The 19309-nt window shown below is 35.9% G+C and overlaps 2 protein-coding genes across 2 annotated transcripts in view; one reads left to right on the top strand and one right to left on the bottom strand.

Moving 5' to 3' along the window:
* Window positions 1-2: 2 nt before the first annotated feature.
* Window positions 3-11190, top strand: stoml3a (stomatin (EPB72)-like 3a). The gene is made up of 8 exons (XM_052617218.1): window positions 3-593; window positions 4423-5815; window positions 6686-6789; window positions 6893-6965; window positions 8663-8745; window positions 9249-9452; window positions 9988-10122; window positions 10862-11190. The coding sequence occupies exons 2-8, from the start codon at window positions 5611-5613 to the stop codon at window positions 11057-11059; spliced, it is 1002 nt and encodes a 333-aa protein (XP_052473178.1). The 5' UTR covers window positions 3-593; window positions 4423-5610; the 3' UTR covers window positions 11060-11190.
* A 628-nt stretch (window positions 11191-11818) lies between these two features.
* LOC128028894 (microtubule-associated tumor suppressor candidate 2-like) overlaps window positions 11819-19309 on the bottom strand; it is a 41615-nt gene continuing 34124 nt past the window's right edge. The window contains 2 exon segments of the mRNA XM_052616213.1: window positions 11819-16841; window positions 17186-17283. Coding sequence (XP_052472173.1) covers window positions 16634-16841; window positions 17186-17283 — 306 coding nt within the window. The 3' untranslated portion in view covers window positions 11819-16633.

Genomic DNA, 19309 nt, shown 5'->3' on the forward strand with positions numbered 1-19309 from the left:
GTCAAGTCACCTTTATTTATATAGCGCTTTAAACAAAATACATTGCGTCAAAGGAACTGAACAACATTCATTAGGAAAACAGTGTATCAATAATGCAAAATGTCAGTTTAATGCAATTCATTATTGAATTCAGTGATGTCATCTTTAAGTGTTTAAGTAGTGTCTGTGCATTTATTTGCCATCAAGTCAGTGATATCGCTGTAGATGAAGTGACCCCAACTAAGCAAGCCAGAGGCAACGACGGCAAGGAACCAAAACTCCATCGGTGACAGAATGGAGAGAAAAACCTTGTGAGAAACCTGGCTCAGTTGGGGGGCCAGTTCTCCTCTGACCAGACGAAACCAGCAGTTCAATTCCAATTGCAATTCAATTCCAGCAAAGTCAGATTGTGCAGAAGAATCATCTGTTTCCTGTGGTCTTGTCCTGGTGGTCATCTGAGACCAGGACTTTACAGAGGATCTGTATCAGGGGCTATAGTTGACTGCTGTATTTCAGGGATGTAGAGGTCCTTTCTAGGTGCCGATGCACCATCTAGATACTTCTGTTTCTTTGGAGGATATCAACTCAGATGGGCAGAGACAAAGAGCACATAGGTCAGTCCATGGGAAGGCCACTTAAAATGTCTGTCACCATATACTCACCTTCATGTCGTTGCAAACCCATATAACATTTTTGGAAGATATTTTAAAGTATGTCCAAGCTGCCTTTTCGTTAATTTCATTGTGCTGTGGAAAAGAACAGCTTGGATGATTCTTCTCTATAAACAGGAAATTCTGCTCAGTATCCATGTGTTTCTGACAGGTGTTTTGCCATTGATGTTCAGGGGTGGTTTTAGCAGTGCCTGTCTGTGTTTGGTTGTGTACCCCATAGACTGTGTGAAGTCTCAAATCCAGGTTCTGTCTTTAGCCGGGAAACAGAAAGGCTTCCTCAAGACTCTTATAGGGATTTTACGAAATGAGGGTGAGATTTCAGTATTTATCTTTGTTTCAAAACCAAGTGATGCATACTGTATGCAACACCCTGTTTGTCATGAAACCTCATAAGTGATGAAACTCAGCGTATTGTTTAATACACTTTGTCATTACATAGTATAATAGTGTGGTACACTAATAAGCCTAAAACTGCACAGTACACAAAAAGTGAGTAAAATAATGAATTTACTACTATCTTTTAATTATTGAATGAAATATTTATTGTGAACTGTAATTATGATCAGAGGCATCATGCCCTTTCAAACCGAGGGGTGCAAACTGTACCTCCTCAGATTTCTGATACAACAGAATTTTGAATGCAGCTTTGAAAAGACAAACAATAAATATTTGTATGTTTGATTATTGATAATTGATAAAGTTCCTTTATCATTGCAGTTACAAAATTATTGTTTTGGAAATGTTTTCAAATCAGTTATTCTCAAGAGATTTTGCCACTTGTGCCAGAAAAATGTATAATTTGTATGGTGTCTGACACTTTTAACCCCTGTTAAACCTGACATATGAAATAATAGTCAGAAAATAATCTCTCTCTTTTTTAATTGAACAGTTTAATGAACCAAATTTATTTAGAAACAGAAAGAAACTTGGCATATGCATTTGCACTTTATATTAATCGAAGCATGCAATTTTGTAATGTAAATCAAGGAGTTCTTCCTAACGGTATAGCATACTATTTACATACAGTTTCACTAGTTCACGCTCACATATAATTAGCTGAGGTATGGTACGCGTATTTGGCGTGCTGTCCGGGGAAGGGCTCCGAGCTCGGGAATTGCCCGAACCTAGAGTACCCCCCCCTTCCCCGTATATTGTAAAGTGAACTTGAAGTGAGGAGATGGGGTGGAGGAGGGATGCTGATAAACCGTCAATGGATAGAGGTAAGTCAGCGATATTTATACTGTGGGACTGATTACTTGATTGTGGTCCACCTGTGATGATTAGGCTAAGTATCTGACGCGCTCCTCCCGAATCTTCATTGATAATTACATATATCAGTTATCACTCTATATCTCTCAATAATATGCCTTAGTAAGATAATATTTAAATGCTTAGTTTTATGAGCTCAGTTCTTACTGTGGGGTCAAAAAATGTATTGTAAATGCAATTCAATGATAATTCAGAGAACAAACAAACTTAAAAGTCTGATGCATCATATTTGATGCTCAAAATTTTGTCATTCCAGTAAGCTTTCATCTTGAAATTTTACTAACAGTATAAAATTGTGAACTCATAAAGACACATTTACCACAACTTGAAGAGGGATGTTTGTAGAATTATGCTGAAATCCTTTTTACTTGCTACAAAAAGAATAAACTATTGATCAGACAATGCAGTTGACTTTGTACAGCACAATTTAGCACATTTTTATTATGTTGATCATTTAAAGGCATTAAATGCTCAGATTCTGTCTGTATCAGACAGGCTTATTAATTGTTTTAAAGGGGGACATGTCACAAAACAGTGCATGTTGAATAACAGTGCATTAATAACTAGTAAAAAAAAGAAAAGAAAAAAATATTTTATTTAATTTCTTTTTTAAAAAAAAATCTACATATTTTCTTGGACTTATAATCAAAATAAAAACATTTAAGTTACCATTTCATTTTAAAATTCGAATGATACAGTTTTAATAGTATCAGTATAGTATGACATGAGGACACCTATATACAGTATTGTTCAAAATAATAGCAGTACAATGTGACTAACCATAATAATCAAGGTTTTTAGTATATTTTTTATTGCTACGTGGCAAACAAGTTACCAGTAAGTTCAGTAGATTGTCAGAAAACAAACAAGACCCAGCATTCATGATATGCACGCTCTTAAGGCTGTGCAATTGGGCAATTAGTTGAAAGGGGTGTGTTCAAAAAAATAGCAGTGTCTACCTTTGACTGTACAAACTCAAAACTATTTTGTACAAACATTTTTTTTTTTCTGGGATTTAGCAATCCTGTGAATCACTAAACTAATGTTTAGTTGTATGACCACAGTTTTTTAAAACTGCTTGACATCTGTGTGGCATGGATTCAACCAACTTGTGGCACCTCTCAGCTGTTATTCCACTCCATGATTCTTTAACAACATTCCACAATTCATTCACATTTCTTGGTTTTGCTTCAGAAACAGCATTTTTGATATCACCCCACAAGTTCTCAATTGGATTAAGGTCTGGAGATTGGGCTGGCCACTCCATAACATTAATTTTGTTGGTTTGGAACCAAGACTTTGCCCGTTTACTAGTGTGTTTTGGGTCATTGTCTTGTTGAAACAACCATTTCAAGGGCATGTCCTCTTCAGCATAGGGCAACATGACCTCTTCAAGTATTTTAACATATGCAAACTGATCCATGATCCCTGGTATGCGATAAATAGGCCCAACACCATAGTAGGAGAAACATGCCCATATCATGATGCTTGCACCTCCATGCTTCACTGTCTTCACTGTGTACTGTGGCTTGAATTCAGAGTTTGGGGGTCGTCTCACAAACTGCCTGTGGCCCTTGGACCCAAAAAGAACAATTTTACTCTCATCAGTCCACAAAATGTTCCTCCATTTCTCTTTAGGCCAGTTGATGTGTTCTTTGGCAAATTGTAACCTCTTCTGCACATGCCTTTTTTTTAACAGAGGGACTTTGCGGGGAATTCTTGAAAATAGATTAGCTTCACACAGACGTCTTCTAACTGTCACAGTACTTACAGGTAACTCCAGACTGTCTTTGATCATCCTGGAGGTGATCATTGGCTGAGCCTTTGCCATTCTGGTTATTCTTCTATCCATTTTGATGGTTGTCTTCCGTTTTCTTCCACGTCTCTCTGGTTTTGCTCTCCATTTTAAGGCATTGGAGATCATTTTAGCTGAACAGCCTATCATTTTTTTGCACCTCTTTATAGGTTTTCCCCTCTCTAATCAACTTTTTAATCAAAGTACGCTGTTCTTCTGAACAATGTCTTGAACGACCCATTTTCCTCAGCTTTCAAATGCATGTTCAACAAGTGTTGGGTTCATCCTTAAATAGGGGCCACCTGATTCACACCTGTTTCTTCACAAAATTGATGACCTCAGTGATTGAATGCCACGCTGCTATTTTTTTGAACACACCCCTTTCAACTAAATCAACTAATTGCCCAATTGCACAGCCTTAAGAGCGTGCATATCATGAATGCTGGGTCTCATTTGTTTTCTGAGAATCTACTGAACCTACTGGTAACTTGTTTGCCACGTAGCAATAAAAAAATATACGAAAAACCTTGATTATTCTGGTTAGTCACATTGTACTGCTATTATTTTGAACAATACTGTATGACACATAATGGGCATTGGCACTGTTCCCTGAGAAATTATTTTTCTTTTTTAAAACTGGATCAGATCAAAAACTGCATCATATGATAACAAATAATAAAGTGTAATATTCTGACATTTTGTTTTCAGGAGTGGCACCTCTGTATTCAGACCCCAACTATGATCCGAACATTTCCTGCCAATGGAGCACTCTTTTTAGCATATGAAGTCAGCCGCAAGAAATGATGCAACTTTTTTTAACAATGATTCCAGTCTGCAAGATTCTCTGAAAGACTTTTTTTTTTTTTTTTAATTACCTATCATCCATATCTGCTGGTCACATGTTAGCAAACATGGAAAGCAATTTACAGTATTTAGTAAAATCTTCATTCTTCCAGGAAGTAGCGCTATAAAGATTTTACAATTCATTTTGCATTACTCACATTAAATAATTCTATTAAATATATAAATAAAATAACAGTTCTATTAGCTAGAGGGCATGCTGGATTGTGTGATATCATAGTCAGCAATACTCTTGAATACATTATGCAGTAAAAGTGACAACGCATAATGTCATAATGCCAAGGAAAGTTTTTTATTTATATATAGGCAGTGTTCATTGAGTTGATCTAATGTTTACAAACAGCTTATCTCTATGGTGAGGTTTTCTAGATTGCATGTGTCTCTGGAGACCCAAAGCTCTTCACAGTTACCTTTAATGAGGTCTTGGTATACACATATCTGTATTTTATTAATTAGATAATTATTATTATTTATTTTTTAACTAGAGATAATAAAATATACAATCTATCAAAAGGTATACCTACTGTACAAACTTTATAAAGGAAAATGTAAATGTGATATTACAATAAATAATCAAACCGTGGTTTTAACAAACTGAAATTTCAATCAAAATAGTGTATATATAAAATATGTGTGACAGCATGCCCCAACATGCCAAAAATAAAAATACAAACCATGTCTGCATACCAAATTGCATACATACACTATTTTCCACAGTCATCCACATAGATGAACCTCTGCCAAAAGGGGCTAAACGTTATATGGTCTAGCTTCAACCAATAGCTACAGCAATAATATGATACTGGAATTCCAGTTTGGAGAACACAACACACAGGTTATATCTAGTCATGTATCATCATTTGTCATGTGATTTAACAACTCATATTTCCTCTGCCATGTAATACATCCAGTAATCTAGGATTTATAAATGTCCCACTACAGCTATAACAAACTGCAAAACTAAATATATATTTTTAAATAATTTATTTTGCTCCTCATAATATTCAGGTTCATGGTATTCGCATCTGATATATAATGAGTCTCCTCCAGTTTTGCTCTGCATGCACCATGTCTAATGGGAAGCAGGACACACCCTTATGGGAAGGTGAGCACATATTGCAAGCTCCTGTTACCTGCTGCCTGCAGCAACACATCTCAAGTTTGGTATCACTCTTCAAAATGACCACCGTAATTAGGGTACAAAACCAGGAGACTGGGAGCAGCACACATACAACACAAGGTATCCCTTTGAACATTTCTATATCTTAAACATAATCTTAAAACTATTCAAATTGACTGTTAATATGTTTTATATATATATATATATATATATATATATATATATATATATATATATATATATATATATATATATATATATATATATATATATATACATATATACATACATACTGTAACTGTGATGATAAAAAATTAAGTATATGTATATATTGTATGATAACAACGCTCCATGGCAGCAGTTTTACCCTTGTTTCAGTTTTTTTTTTATGACAAGTTCATAAGCAGAGTGAAACATGGTTAAGCATGAACGTTAACACGTGGTAAGTCAGTAGGAGTGTCTCAGTGGTATTTGATATGTTTACCTGACATTCAGTCTACAGTTAAAAAGAAATGTAATACCCCACTGATTAAACAATATCAGGGCATCATCATAATGTCTGGTTTGCATGTATTATACCTTCACAGGTAAGATTTCAAAAGGCTTCTTTAATAATGTTAGAATGTTGTACATTAAATTTTGTGACACAAAAAGGAGGTGCAGAAAGGTAAGGTTGAGTAAGGAATGAAGGCTGATCTGACTAACTGCAATATGAAAATGTAATTTTGAAAATTGATACTTTTATTTCCATAATTTCAAAAATGAGACTGAAGGGAAAAGTAGTAAGTAACATGATTGTAAAATGTTACAAGATAGTAGATATAGCAGACAAATAAATATTATGGTTTGGTTCAATATTAATGCAGCTGAGGTGATATCTAACAGTTCTTAAGGAATGTGGTATTTGTGCCTCATGTTTTTAAAAACACTAACTGGACAACAAAGTGTACCATATTCAAGGATAATTCATGTTGGCTCCATGTCTTTCAGATGATAAACCTCCCTCACTGGGATGCTTTGGCTGGTTCATTATCTTTATCGCCATCATTATCACCATAGGGTTGCTTCCTGTTACCATGTTTATGTGCATCAAGGTAGATTTTCCATAGACAATAAATGTATTGTTCAATACAAAAAAAATATCATCTATGTAAATGATGACTGTATGTACAATGTACTCCACTGGCTCACTCTTAGATTGTGAAGGAGTATGAAAGGGCTGTGATCTTTCGATTAGGTCGTATTGTGGACAAGAAACCAAAAGGACCTGGTATGACAAAGTTTATCATTTATATGATATGTTTATATTTAGTATGTTTACATATACATATTCAGTATGTTTATATATACATACTCATCCATACATACAATATCTCACAAAAGTGAGTAGACCCCTCACATTTTCAGCTACCATACTGGTATATCGTCTCAAGGGACAATACTGTAGAAATGAAACTTGGATATATTTTAGAGTAGTCAGTGTGCTGCTTGTATAGCAGTATAGATTAACTTTCCTCTTAAATAACTTAACATACAGCCATAATTGTCAATATAGCTGGCAACAAAAGTGAGTACACCCAAAGTGTCAATATTTTGTGTGAGCACAATTGTTATCCAGCACTGCCTTAATCCTCATGGGCATGGAATTCACCAGAGCTACACAAGTTGTTGCTGGGATCCTCTTCCACTCCTCCATAGTGACATCACAGAGCTACTGGATGTTAGACACATGGTGCTTCTCCACCTTCCACTCAATAGGGTTCAGGTCTGGAGATCTAATTGACCACGCCATCACCTTTATCTTCAACTTCCTCAGCAAGGCAGTTGTCATCTTGGCAGTGTGTTTGGGGCCTTAACCATGTTGGAAAACTGCAATTCTACCCAGTTTCTGAAGGGAGGGCATCATGTTCTGCTTCAGAATGTCACAGTACATGTTGGAATCTATGTTTCCCTCAATGAAGCGCAGCTCACCAGCACCAACCGCACGCAGCCCTAGACCATGATGCTACCAACACCATGTTTGACTGTAGGCAAGACAAAATTTTCTTGGTACTCCTTACCAGGGTGTCGCCACAAATGCTGGACACCATCTGAGCCAAATGAGTTTATATGCTCTTCAGACCAAAGGAAATGGTTCCAGTAATGCTTGCTCTTGGACAGGATGTCTTCAGTAAACTGTTTGTGGGCTTTCTTGTGAGCTAGCTTCAGAAGAGGCTTCCTTCTGGGATGACAGACGTGCAAACTGACTTGCTGCAGTGTGTGGCCTATGGCAGAGCACAGGCAAGCTAACCTTCCACTTCTGCAACCTTTAAAGTCATGCTGGAAGCAATCATGCGTCTGTTTTTTTTAAGCCAGCTTCTGCACCTGATGCATAAGATGAGGACTCGACTTCTTTGATCAACCCTTGCAAGGTCAGTTCCAAGTGGAACCCATCTAACTCAGTTTCAGGGTAGAGAGCAACAATTCTAATTCTAATTCCCCCAGAGATTCCTTAGCCATGAGGTGCCATGTTGAGCATTCAGTGGTCCATGTGAGAAAATTGTGCTCAAAGCACTAAATATTAACTACTCTAAAACAAGATACACAAATTTGTATGGTTCTGTCAAGCAAACAAAAACATAAAGATGATGAATAGGACATGCGGCTTTGTTGTCGCTTAGGGTGTACTCACTTTTGTTGCCAGCTATCTTGACAACAATGGCTGTATGTTAAGTTATTTTCAGAGGATATTAAATCTATACTGCTACAAAAGCAGCACATTGACTACTCTAAAATACAACCATGTTTATTTCTAAAGTATTGTCCCTTGAGAAGATATACTAAAATGGTTGCTGAAATGTGAGATATTGTATGTATAAACAGTATAAATTTGTTATAATTTAATGTTATTAATAAAGAGCATTCGTTGATTTAATTTATATAAATATATAACTGTCTACATTTGTATATTATTTATACATATTATAGGAATTTTCTTTGTGCTGCCATGTACTGATACATTCAGGAAGGTGGACTTGAGAACGGTGACATTTGATATTCCTGCTCAAGAGGTACGCATTATTATATTATTAATTATGTAATGTACATAATATTATAGGATTTTTAAAAGCTTTCATTATATAGCTTTCACTTTCATTTGTTTAAAAAGTGGTTTTACCATTTTTAACTGCAACTTAAAATGTTTATATATATATATATATATATATATATATATATATATATATATATATATATATATATATATAATGAATATTTTAATTATTTAAAATTTCATCTAATATTTACATTTTATTTCAGCATTAATGAAAAAAAAGTAAAAAAAAACTTTTTCATAGTTTTAGTCAACAGGTTTAGTTACAGAGAACATTATTACTGAATTAGAGCCCTTATGTCAATACAAAGTTTGCCAAATTAAACAGGCATACCAATAGAATCTGAAATAATCTGAAGATCTGAATCTGAAGATTTGGCAAGCTAAACCTAAATGTATAATGTGAAGTTTTGGATCATTATATGAAAAGATGAGTATCTACATGTTTTTATGTGAGAACAGTTTCTGACAAAGGACTCTGTGACCGTAAGTGTGGATGGTGTGGTGTACTTTCGTGTCTTTGACCCGATCTGTTCCGTGGCCAACGTGTCGAATGCAGACCATGCAACACGGCTGTTGGCACAGACCACCCTGCGAAATGTTCTGGGCACAAAGAGCCTGTCAGAGCTGCTGTCTGACAGAGAGGGCATCTCATACAACATGCAGGTATATGAACTCTCAGAGCAGCAGTACAGGGGCACCGTTACTGTGGGGGGCTTAGGACAATTTCAGTGGCCCTGACCAGAAAGGGTGCCCAATGGGGGAATAAATAAATAAATAAATATTAATGTAACAGTATGAAAATAATTGAAGTAATACAAGAAAAAAATATGTATTCCAAAAACACATTTACATTTAAAAAACTTTATTTTTTTTATTTTTTTGTTAATTTATTATTTTATATAATTATTATTTTTATATTTTCATTTTTTTATTTGATATTTGCTTATTAATACATTTATTTATTTGTTTGTTTGTTTATTTATTTGGATGTTTTTAATTTCTGCAAGTTTGGCCCTCCATAGATGTAGCTGCTTTCCAATACAATGACCACATCTGTTAACTTCCAAAGGGACAAAAAGACGCTAAACATATCACAAAGCAGTCAATCAGATTTATGAAGCTAAACCCAGAGATCTACCCACAAGAAAGGTATATCATATTCCTAGATCCTGACAGCTATTTATCATCTTGATGACAGACGGCCTTGGATGAGGCCACTAGCGTGTGGGGCATTAAAGTGGAGCGAGTGGAGATAAAGGATGTTAAACTGCCCATCCAGCTTCAGAGAGCCATGGCAGCAGAAGCTGAAGCTGCTCGAGAAGCACGTGCAAAGGTGAGACCACCACAACAAACTCTCTTGCAGCCATTCATGTACAAATATTTAATTATGAAAGTCAATACTGCCCAAATAATGGACCCAACATTGCATTTAGGGTGCATAAATAACACGGGCACAAAATAGTACACTCAAATTGAATATTTAGTTTCAACAACGCCAGTGTATTCAGAAGACCTCTGTTGTTGCAGTGTATTGTCGAAGCAAATAAATATAATATACACAGAACACAATGGCAACTGATCCTTATATGTATCTGATTTTAACTGTAACTGTAAAAACTGTAGAACGATCTTTTTTTTTCTGGATTCATGTGGAAAATAAAGTTTATCAGTGTCTATAAACCAAAATCTAATCAACTACCGTTGAGTGATACAATAAGCACATTTGCAACCCTTTTACCCATCATGGCATAGGTTTTAATCATTGCATTATTATTGTTATTATTATATACATTGTTGTCATACCCCCTTATAAACTGGGATATTTTTATATGGGAATTTTATATTAAAAATTTTACACTTGTCCCTTAAGTAATCTGTTTCATCTGGATTGAGAATTCTTCACAAAAATTACTCTACGGGCCTTCTAGAATTATTTGGTGAAAATCAGTGATTACAGCCCTACGGTTTAATATTGAGTCAAATACAGAGGAATACATTATGCAGAAGAAAATAAATATCAGGGACAACATATGACAAAAGCGACTCAAGTGTATTATTATATCTCTGTTTAGGTGATTGCAGCTGAGGGTGAGATGAATGCCTCGCGGGCACTGAAGGAAGCGTCTCTGGTGATCTCTGAGTCACCGTCAGCTCTGCAGCTGCGATACCTCCAGACTCTAAACGCCATAGCAGCAGAAAGAAACTCCACCATTATCTTCCCCGTGCCTATTGATCTCATTCAGCATTTCACATCAAAAAAGAATGAATGATTTCCAGATTTCCATGATTCTAGTATTTTCAAAAAGCTATAATGTGATGTTTTTTTTCTTCCTTTTTCTATGAAACCGAATTCAGTGAGAAATAATGCTGCCTTTGAAGGAATAATTCACCCAAAAATGAAAATATGCTGAAAATTATCTTGTCCTCAGGCCATCCAAGATGAGTTAGCATCCTCCGTTGTGAGTGGGCGCCATCAGAATGAGTCAAAACAGTTGATAACAACATCACATTAACAGTTTAGTTAATAAAGGGTGACCGACGTCACAATAATCAACAGTAATCCACACAACTCTGGTCCATCAATTAACATCCAAGGTGTTAATCCAAGGTTTTTTAACTTCAAATGACTTCATAGATTGATATATTTCTCCAAATCTGTTCGAATGAGGAAACAAAATCATCAACATCTTGGATGGCCTGACGCAGGGCTGTCAATGGGGTATACATGGAGTAAATTAAATTTTCAGCACATTTTGGTTCGAGTGAACTCTTTATTGAGTGAAAAGGCTTTTGAGGTATTTACTAATGTATTATATTAGTAATGATATATATATATATATATATATATATATATATATATATATATATATATATATATATATATATATATATGTATATATATAAAAGTTCATACTAATATAATAATATATAATCAATAATAATACATCAGTTAATATTGTTTTTCTAGACTCTTGAAAACGGTCTTCCCCCGAAAGTTGTACTTCTTTTTAAATGAGTTGAAAGTCAGCTAAGAAACAAAAGTATGTCTTTTAATATTTAAACCTAAAGTGCAATAAAGTGCAACATAATCATCCAAAAGAGTTTTTGAATGCATCACAACAGTGATTAGATACACTAACAAGGTTTGAACGAAACAAATTATATCACAGCTTTAAGACATGCGTTTCCATTAAAGTGTTGTAACATAAAGCATATATAAAGCTCATACAAGCTGTACAACACAAATTATTAGAAGAGAGAGAAAAACAAAAAACAAACAAAAAAACAATCAGAGCATTTCATTAACACAATCCATGTTACAGGCCATCGTGAAACTTGCTAATTAGCCCCTTATTAGCAAAGGCAATTTGCAAAGATTTGTAAAAAAAAAAAAAAAAAAAAAACTTTTTACTCAAATCTTCTGTAAGTGAGGCTTAATCATGAATGATTCACGCAAACATAGACAAATCCATGTAGATCAGGGGCGCATTCCCTTCAAAAACAAACATAATCCACTGCGTCTTCAATGGCTCAGATGTTGGGAATAAATGATGACTGCTTTGTTCATTATTACACCCAACAACAAAACACCTTAATCACTTAGGAGCCATTCTTGTCTACTACTGCTCAGGGATCAAAACAATGGTGGACTGATGACAGCTCACTCACTAAGGTAAGGCGGTAGTGTAAATCAGCTATCGTAGGAGGGGCTTGTCTGTGTGACGTCACACAGAAAAGAAGCTGAGGACAGGGAAAGGGGTAAAGATTTGATTTGAGAAAGGGTTAAAGATTTTAGTATGTGCTGGAAGGGGTAAAGATTGAGTAGATTTTTATAATAATAGGGTGGTTGTTTACACACACACTGCCAACACACATTTATGTTCCAACTACTTGTAAAAATGCATGTCGTATCCGATGACCCCTTTAAAGAATGGAAGAAGCATTCAGAAACTCCATAATCATGTCCATGGGACACACATAGGAAAAAATAAATTAAAAAGTGTGTTTCACAATCTGATCGATTGAAGATTTCATTTCATTTATATTTCAAAATCAGAGATAATCCAAGCAGAGACCCAAGGAACTGTAACGGTATATATGTTCTTAGCAGACAGGTAGTTGATTTTCATATTTCATTATTTCATTCAGAGCTTTCAATTTAATTGCTATATGAGTAAAATACATTTAAACACAAGTGTGATATTACATTGATGCCAACCTTCAAATGTATAGTTTACATTCTGTACTGTTGACACAACATTAAGATGTCTTACAATGTATAGAGTCTAATTGTTAATTACATTTGTAATGTACCTTCCTAACCTGAGCTAGTTCTCTGACTGAGATGGGAGGTGGTGCAGGAGAATGAGCAGGAATAAATAAACAAAATTCACCAGTACAATGGTATAAAATAAGCCATCATCTTAGTTCAAGTGTTTCTAAACGGCAGTGGCTATTTGCACTTTCTGTGTTTGTACAAATGTTAAGGCTGAAGAATCTTAACTAATGATTTTAGGTTCCTATAAAAAACAAACAAACAAACAAAAAACAATCATGGTAATGTATGCTAATAAAAAAAAATTAATCACTAACAGCTGCATTACTAAGTACACTTGGACAAAAAATAAAACATGTATTGTGAAGTGAAGTGAAGTGACAATCAGCCAAGTATGGTGACCCATACTCAGAATTTGTGCTCTGCATTAACCCATCCGAAATGCACACACACAGAGCAGTGTACACACACACACACACTGTGAGCACACACCCGGAGCAGTGGGCAGCCATTTATGCTGCGGCGCCCGGGGAGCAATTGGGGTTTCGATGCCTTGCTCAAGGGCACCTAAGTCGTGGTATTGAAGGTGGAGAGAGAACTGTTCATGCACTACCCCCACCCACAATTCCATCCGGCCCGAGACTAGATCTCACAACCCTTCGATTGGGAGTCCAACCCTCTAACCATTAGGCCACGACTTCCCTAAAAAGGGAAGTTACTTATTGTCCCCATCGGGACAATAAGTAACAAAACATTCATAAACACGATGACTTCCTAACTCATTTCTAAAGTTCTCAAAGACTGAATCCAGACTTTTACCACAGTGTCAGCAAGAATACAAGTACATATACACTTTGATACACTTAATATACAGGACAGTTGTTGTAGGCCATTCAGGGAAGAAAAACGCAGGTGTACATTAAATGATTTATGGTTATTATTCACGACTAAACAACTTCCTGTCCTGAGACCATGGCTTTGACGCAGTAAACCCTGCATGTATTGCAATAAATGATAAGTCTCTGTAGTAGCCTGCATTTTCATTTCAAGAACTGAGGTACTCATGATAACCTGCATGTTGCTAAATTAACATGCTAATGTAATGTTTTGTATTACTTTCTCAAAAACCTTTGGGTTAAATATGATGCAGGACATTCTCTATGAAATGGGACAAAAGCCCTCATAGTGTCCACATGAATGCAGTTTAAGCACATTATCTGAGTCAGAGCAACCGGAAAACTTATGATACATACTCTGCAGAGAAGAGGGACATAAACAGCCATGACTGATAACTTGTTTGTCAAATTCACAGGCAGTTCTTTACGGCTTAATGCATTTTCTGTAAACATGAACAGTTGAGATGAAGGCATGAGGATTGTTTACCCTTACAAAAAAAGAGATGAAGGTAAAGACAGCAGGTTGTTAACACAATTTCACTGTCAGTCCATGCTATTATTAGCATCCTTGTATGTAGGTCACAAAACGTGAAGCAACCACCTTAAAAAGTACTGTACATCTTTAACTCACATTTGTGTCAACATTTAAGACCCTAGACTAAATAACTATTAGTTGACATTATGTTTTGACAAAGTATTTACCTCATCTGAATGGAAGCTGTCCATCCTAAACTAGCCTGTAAAGATCTTTCTGTGTTTTCCTGTTCGGTGAGTGAGGTAATGCCTGGGGTTGCACAGAAGGTTGCTGGTGGAAGTTTTTCCTTCTTAAGGCAAATTCCTAGTAAAATTTATGTCCAGATCAGTCTTTGGAAAGCTTGAGACCATAGGCAAAGGTTGAAGAACAAAAGCTGTAAAGCCCAAGAGCCAAATCATGGCCTGTGACATCATGCACAACATTGGGACGGACACATACAGTCTTAAAGTAGAATAATGCTCCTTTTCAGTTCTCTCTAGTGCAGGATGATGTAAAAATTTAACAATTTAAACTTATGTATTTTAAACTTATTTCAAAATTATGTAATTTTCCCAGTATTTCTCACTGAAGCTCCAAACTCATTTGACTGACTTTCCTCTGTGGAACACAAATGAGGAAATGTTGAAGTATTTGCTGGTTTATATTTTCCATGTAATTACATCTAATGAAGATTGATGCTTTCAAACCACCACAAAAGTGTAATAAGTGATCTATGAAACTCATGTGCTACATTGTAAGTCAAAAGACTATAAGAAGTGATCAGAATCTCATTTGTTGTTATACACTACGTGTCTATCTCCTTGGTTTTTGGATTGTTAACGAGAAAAGCAGTTATGTCCAATTCATTAACTAATTCAAGAGCTATTTATTGCCTAAAAGCACATTAACTTTTTAATCTTTTGCTCAGACCGTTAGTTCAACAATAAGTGCTTATAAAGTATATATATAACGCATGACATCCCTAATCCTACCCAATACCCTAAACTTAACAATTACCTTATAAACTATTAATAAGCAGCAAATAAGGAGTTAATTGAGGCAAAGTCATAGTTAATGGTTAGTGAGAATTGGACCCTAAAATAAAGTGTGACCCTAACTTCTGCTAATTAATCAGTTGAAGATCAAAATAATTTAAGATTATTGGTTTAAATAACAAACATGTCATCTGAAGACTACAGTGTATGTATGTGTGTGTGTGTGAGTGTGTGTGTGTCTGTAAACATATACATATATAATAAGAATAAAAGATGGAATGTACTGCATGTTAGCTTGTTTAGTTTTTTCTCAAGAGCATGAGCTATCATGCAATAATAATAATAATAACTAATCACATTTACATTTGTCTGACGCTTTTATCCAAAGCGATTTACAATTGCTATATATGTCAGAGGTCGCACGCCTCTGGAGCAACTAGGGGTTAAGTGTCTTGCTCAGGGACACATTGGTGTCTCACAATGAATTCGAACCCGGGTCTCTCACACCAAGGGCATGTGTCTAATCCACTGCGCCAACACCACCCACAATCACAATCCTAATCAAGGGTTGAAGGCTGTAGTTCCAATCAAACAACTTTAAGATGTGGTTTGCAAACATTTGTAAGAACTGCAGTTTCAAATACAAATGGTGAATCATTGAACTATGTGGATAAAGATGGAATTTTCAACCATAATTGGCTTAGAATGCTGATTGATTCTTGAACCTGACTGATTCTTCATGAATGAGACTGACTTAGTTCTCGAGATAAACTGACTGATTCAACTATCCAGTCACACTATAGGCGGAGTATTACAATGAACTATTTAAAACTTAAAAGCTTCTGTCGCAATTCTTTGTAATTGTGTGAAAAAGCAATCATAAATTAATTTCTCAATTTATGCTCCACATAAGTCAGTCATGCAGGTTCAGTAAATTATGACAGAATGTTACATTTTTGGGTGAACTATTTATATAATTACGTATATCCAACTCAAATCCTGACCACTGTATCAACTAACTAATACAGTCACATTGACATTTGGCATGAAACTGAAAAACCTATGACCATATCTCTGATATCAGAGGTGTGAGAGCACCCTCTGTTCCACCCAATCAGAATCCACGATGAGAAACATGAGAAAAAATAGGGTGTGAGAGACACTCATCTAGGGAAAGGCTGTTGTCGGGAGGGTGAAGCTGGACTAGAGGCTGATCTATGAAGGGGCGACTGGGTGGGAGACATTCGAGGACTCAACTCGCCCGTTTGAAGACGCCACATCAGCTCTTCATTGGTGCGACTCAGCCGTTTCTTCTCGTTGCTCTCTTTCTCAACATACACCTGGAGGTTGGCATTTTCCTCTGATAATTGCCTAGTAGAATAGAGGAAACAACGACTGAGCATTCTTTTGTAGCTTTAAAGGGGTCATACACTCTTAAAACTAAAGGTTTTATAAGGCAGTTTTCACAGCGATGCCAAATAACCTTTAAGTAAACAGTTCTTCAAAGAACATTTAGTGTGGAGAACATTTTAATAATCTAAACTTTATTCCACTATAAAGAACCTTTTGTGGAAAGGAAAGGTTCTATGAATGTTAAAAGTTCTTCCTGGAACCATAAGTGTAAATAAATACTACACTCTTAAAAATGGGTTATCAAAATCCTGCCAAACTGATGTGTCTTTAATGTTATAAAACTACAAATGTTTTATAAAGACCTGGACATGGCAAGGTTGCGGTCAATCCTGTCCTTCAGGTCTTCATTTTGCTGCTGTAACACCTGAATACGCTCCTCCAACATAACATTCTTTTGGGCCTGTGTAAAAACATTACAGACACACTAAAATAACTGAAAAACTCAACATAATTCTAATTTCAAAGGTGCCTAAAATTGTGAATTATATTGCACGCAAGTTGACTGGTGGCCAAAAATTGTGTCTTTGTAACTCTTTGTTGTTACTGGATACTTTTTATGGTTGACAAATACAACTGCAGTCTGCATATGGGACATTTTTCATTTCCAATGGCACAAGTAACTGAAAAACTTTTTTTTGATAATACATTCAAACACAGGTGCCAAAGTCCTACATAAACTTCAAGTTCAATCAAAGAATGAACTCGTTTGATGTCATGTTAAACAAAATCAGGCCAAAATGAAGCTCAAAACAGTTTCTGGTAAAGATTGCTCGTGCTGGTAAACACCTTCAAGTTTGAACTACTGTTGGTCCATGACAATTATGTAATAGATACGCTTGGCTGTGGGGTTTCTGCCTTTCTGAGTAAACCTTTAAAGAGCTCATGAAATCTGTGCCATGTAGACAAATTCCCTTTTGAGACAGGGAGTCTGAGTGAGACAGATGGTAGGAGTGGTCTTTTATTTTATTTTTGAAAATAAGTTTTAGTTACACCATGAACCACGCTTGGCTATGTGCTGTTTGGCAGGGGGAGGGATATTGTCATTCTAGAGCATTTGACTTGTCAAAAATCTGTGTACCTGAGCACCTTTAGTCATAAAAAAATTTGGCCCACACATACATTTTAAGTAAGGAATAATTGATGAAAGAAAATAATGCACACCCGAGGTGGTGATGCATTGGTGGTTTACCTCAGGTATGCTTAATTTCTAATAAAGGAGTCAATTATTTCACTTATACTACAGTTTAACACATCTCATACATTGTATTTCAAGACATTCGTCAGGTTTTTGTCCTTAAAAAGCTCATGCGTAGGATAAATTTCTTGGTCATCTCATCCACCACTTCCGTTGCTAATTCCAAAATGAGATTTTAGACCTAGTTACGGAGGTTTGAGCCATTGATAGTGTAGCAATTGGACCAATCAGATCAGACAATTTTTCATTAGGTTAAACAAATCAATTATTCCTTAGATTAACAAATAGTCACAGACCCCTCACCCAATAAACCTGGAACTGTGTTCCAGGATGTCTGCGAACAACACCAGGCCCCTGGTTACGATGGCAACCACTACCCCTCAGTCAAGTCAGATAAACTTTTACTACCTAAAAGTATGTAGAGACATATAATGCCCATGAATTGTTTACTGTTTTATGCATGCTTATGATAGAACCACTCATTCATGTTACGTACCTATATGTAATCTTAACATGTTTAGTATCTATGAATTCGTCTTCTGATGATCTAAACGAGATTGTATATCATATGTTGGTACATAGGCAATATATTAGTGTTCTAAGAATCTTTAGTAATTTTTTGTAAAATTACCATGCTCTCAGACAAAGGGCCCTAAAACTCTCAAGTATTTCCATCCTCCCACTTGGAATTTCAGCCTTTCTCATTGGTCAAGCCCATCCTGAGAGGCATGAATCTTCTCAGACCTTAAAGGCCCACATCAGTGACCTGCCTTCAGTCAGTGGTTCTCTTAGATTCTGAGAAAATGGGGATGCTGAGCTAGTTTTCTAAGGGCACCCTAAGTTCCTGCCAGGACTCAGCCTTGACATTCCATTCACCAAAGATCCTAGGATCTCAGTTGATGTTTCTCTTAGCTCTTTTTCACTTTCCACTGAGAAGAAACTCCCAATAAACATCGAATCAGAACATCTTTGGATTCATCACTCTTCAAACTCGGAAGAAAGTTATCACAAGTCCAAAACCTTGAAACCATCAAGACTTTCTTCCAAGACTGCATCCGGACACTCGTTAACGACCAAGGCAATGCAAGTATCGTACATTTAACTAAATGAAACAGAGGTTTAGTATAAGCTATGGACCCCGTTATAAACGGCAATTATGGTTTTACCCAGGTGGATAACTGACTCTTTCCATTAATGCATTCTCTCATTTCTCTAAAGGCTTTATGGCAAT

This window comes from Carassius gibelio, chromosome A15 (genome assembly GCF_023724105.1).
Source record: "Carassius gibelio isolate Cgi1373 ecotype wild population from Czech Republic chromosome A15, carGib1.2-hapl.c, whole genome shotgun sequence".
NCBI lineage: Eukaryota > Metazoa > Chordata > Actinopteri > Cypriniformes > Cyprinidae > Carassius > Carassius gibelio.

Coding starts and splice junctions, on each gene's coding strand:
- stoml3a (XM_052617218.1), top strand. CDS start 5,611: ATGAGTCTCCTCCAGTTTTGCTCTGCATGCACCATGTCTAATGGGAAG. Junction 5,816..6,685: donor CAGCACACATACAACACAAG/GTATCCCTTTGA, acceptor CATGTCTTTCAG/ATGATAAACCTCCCTCACTG. Junction 6,790..6,892: donor CCATGTTTATGTGCATCAAG/GTAGATTTTCCA, acceptor GCTCACTCTTAG/ATTGTGAAGGAGTATGAAAG.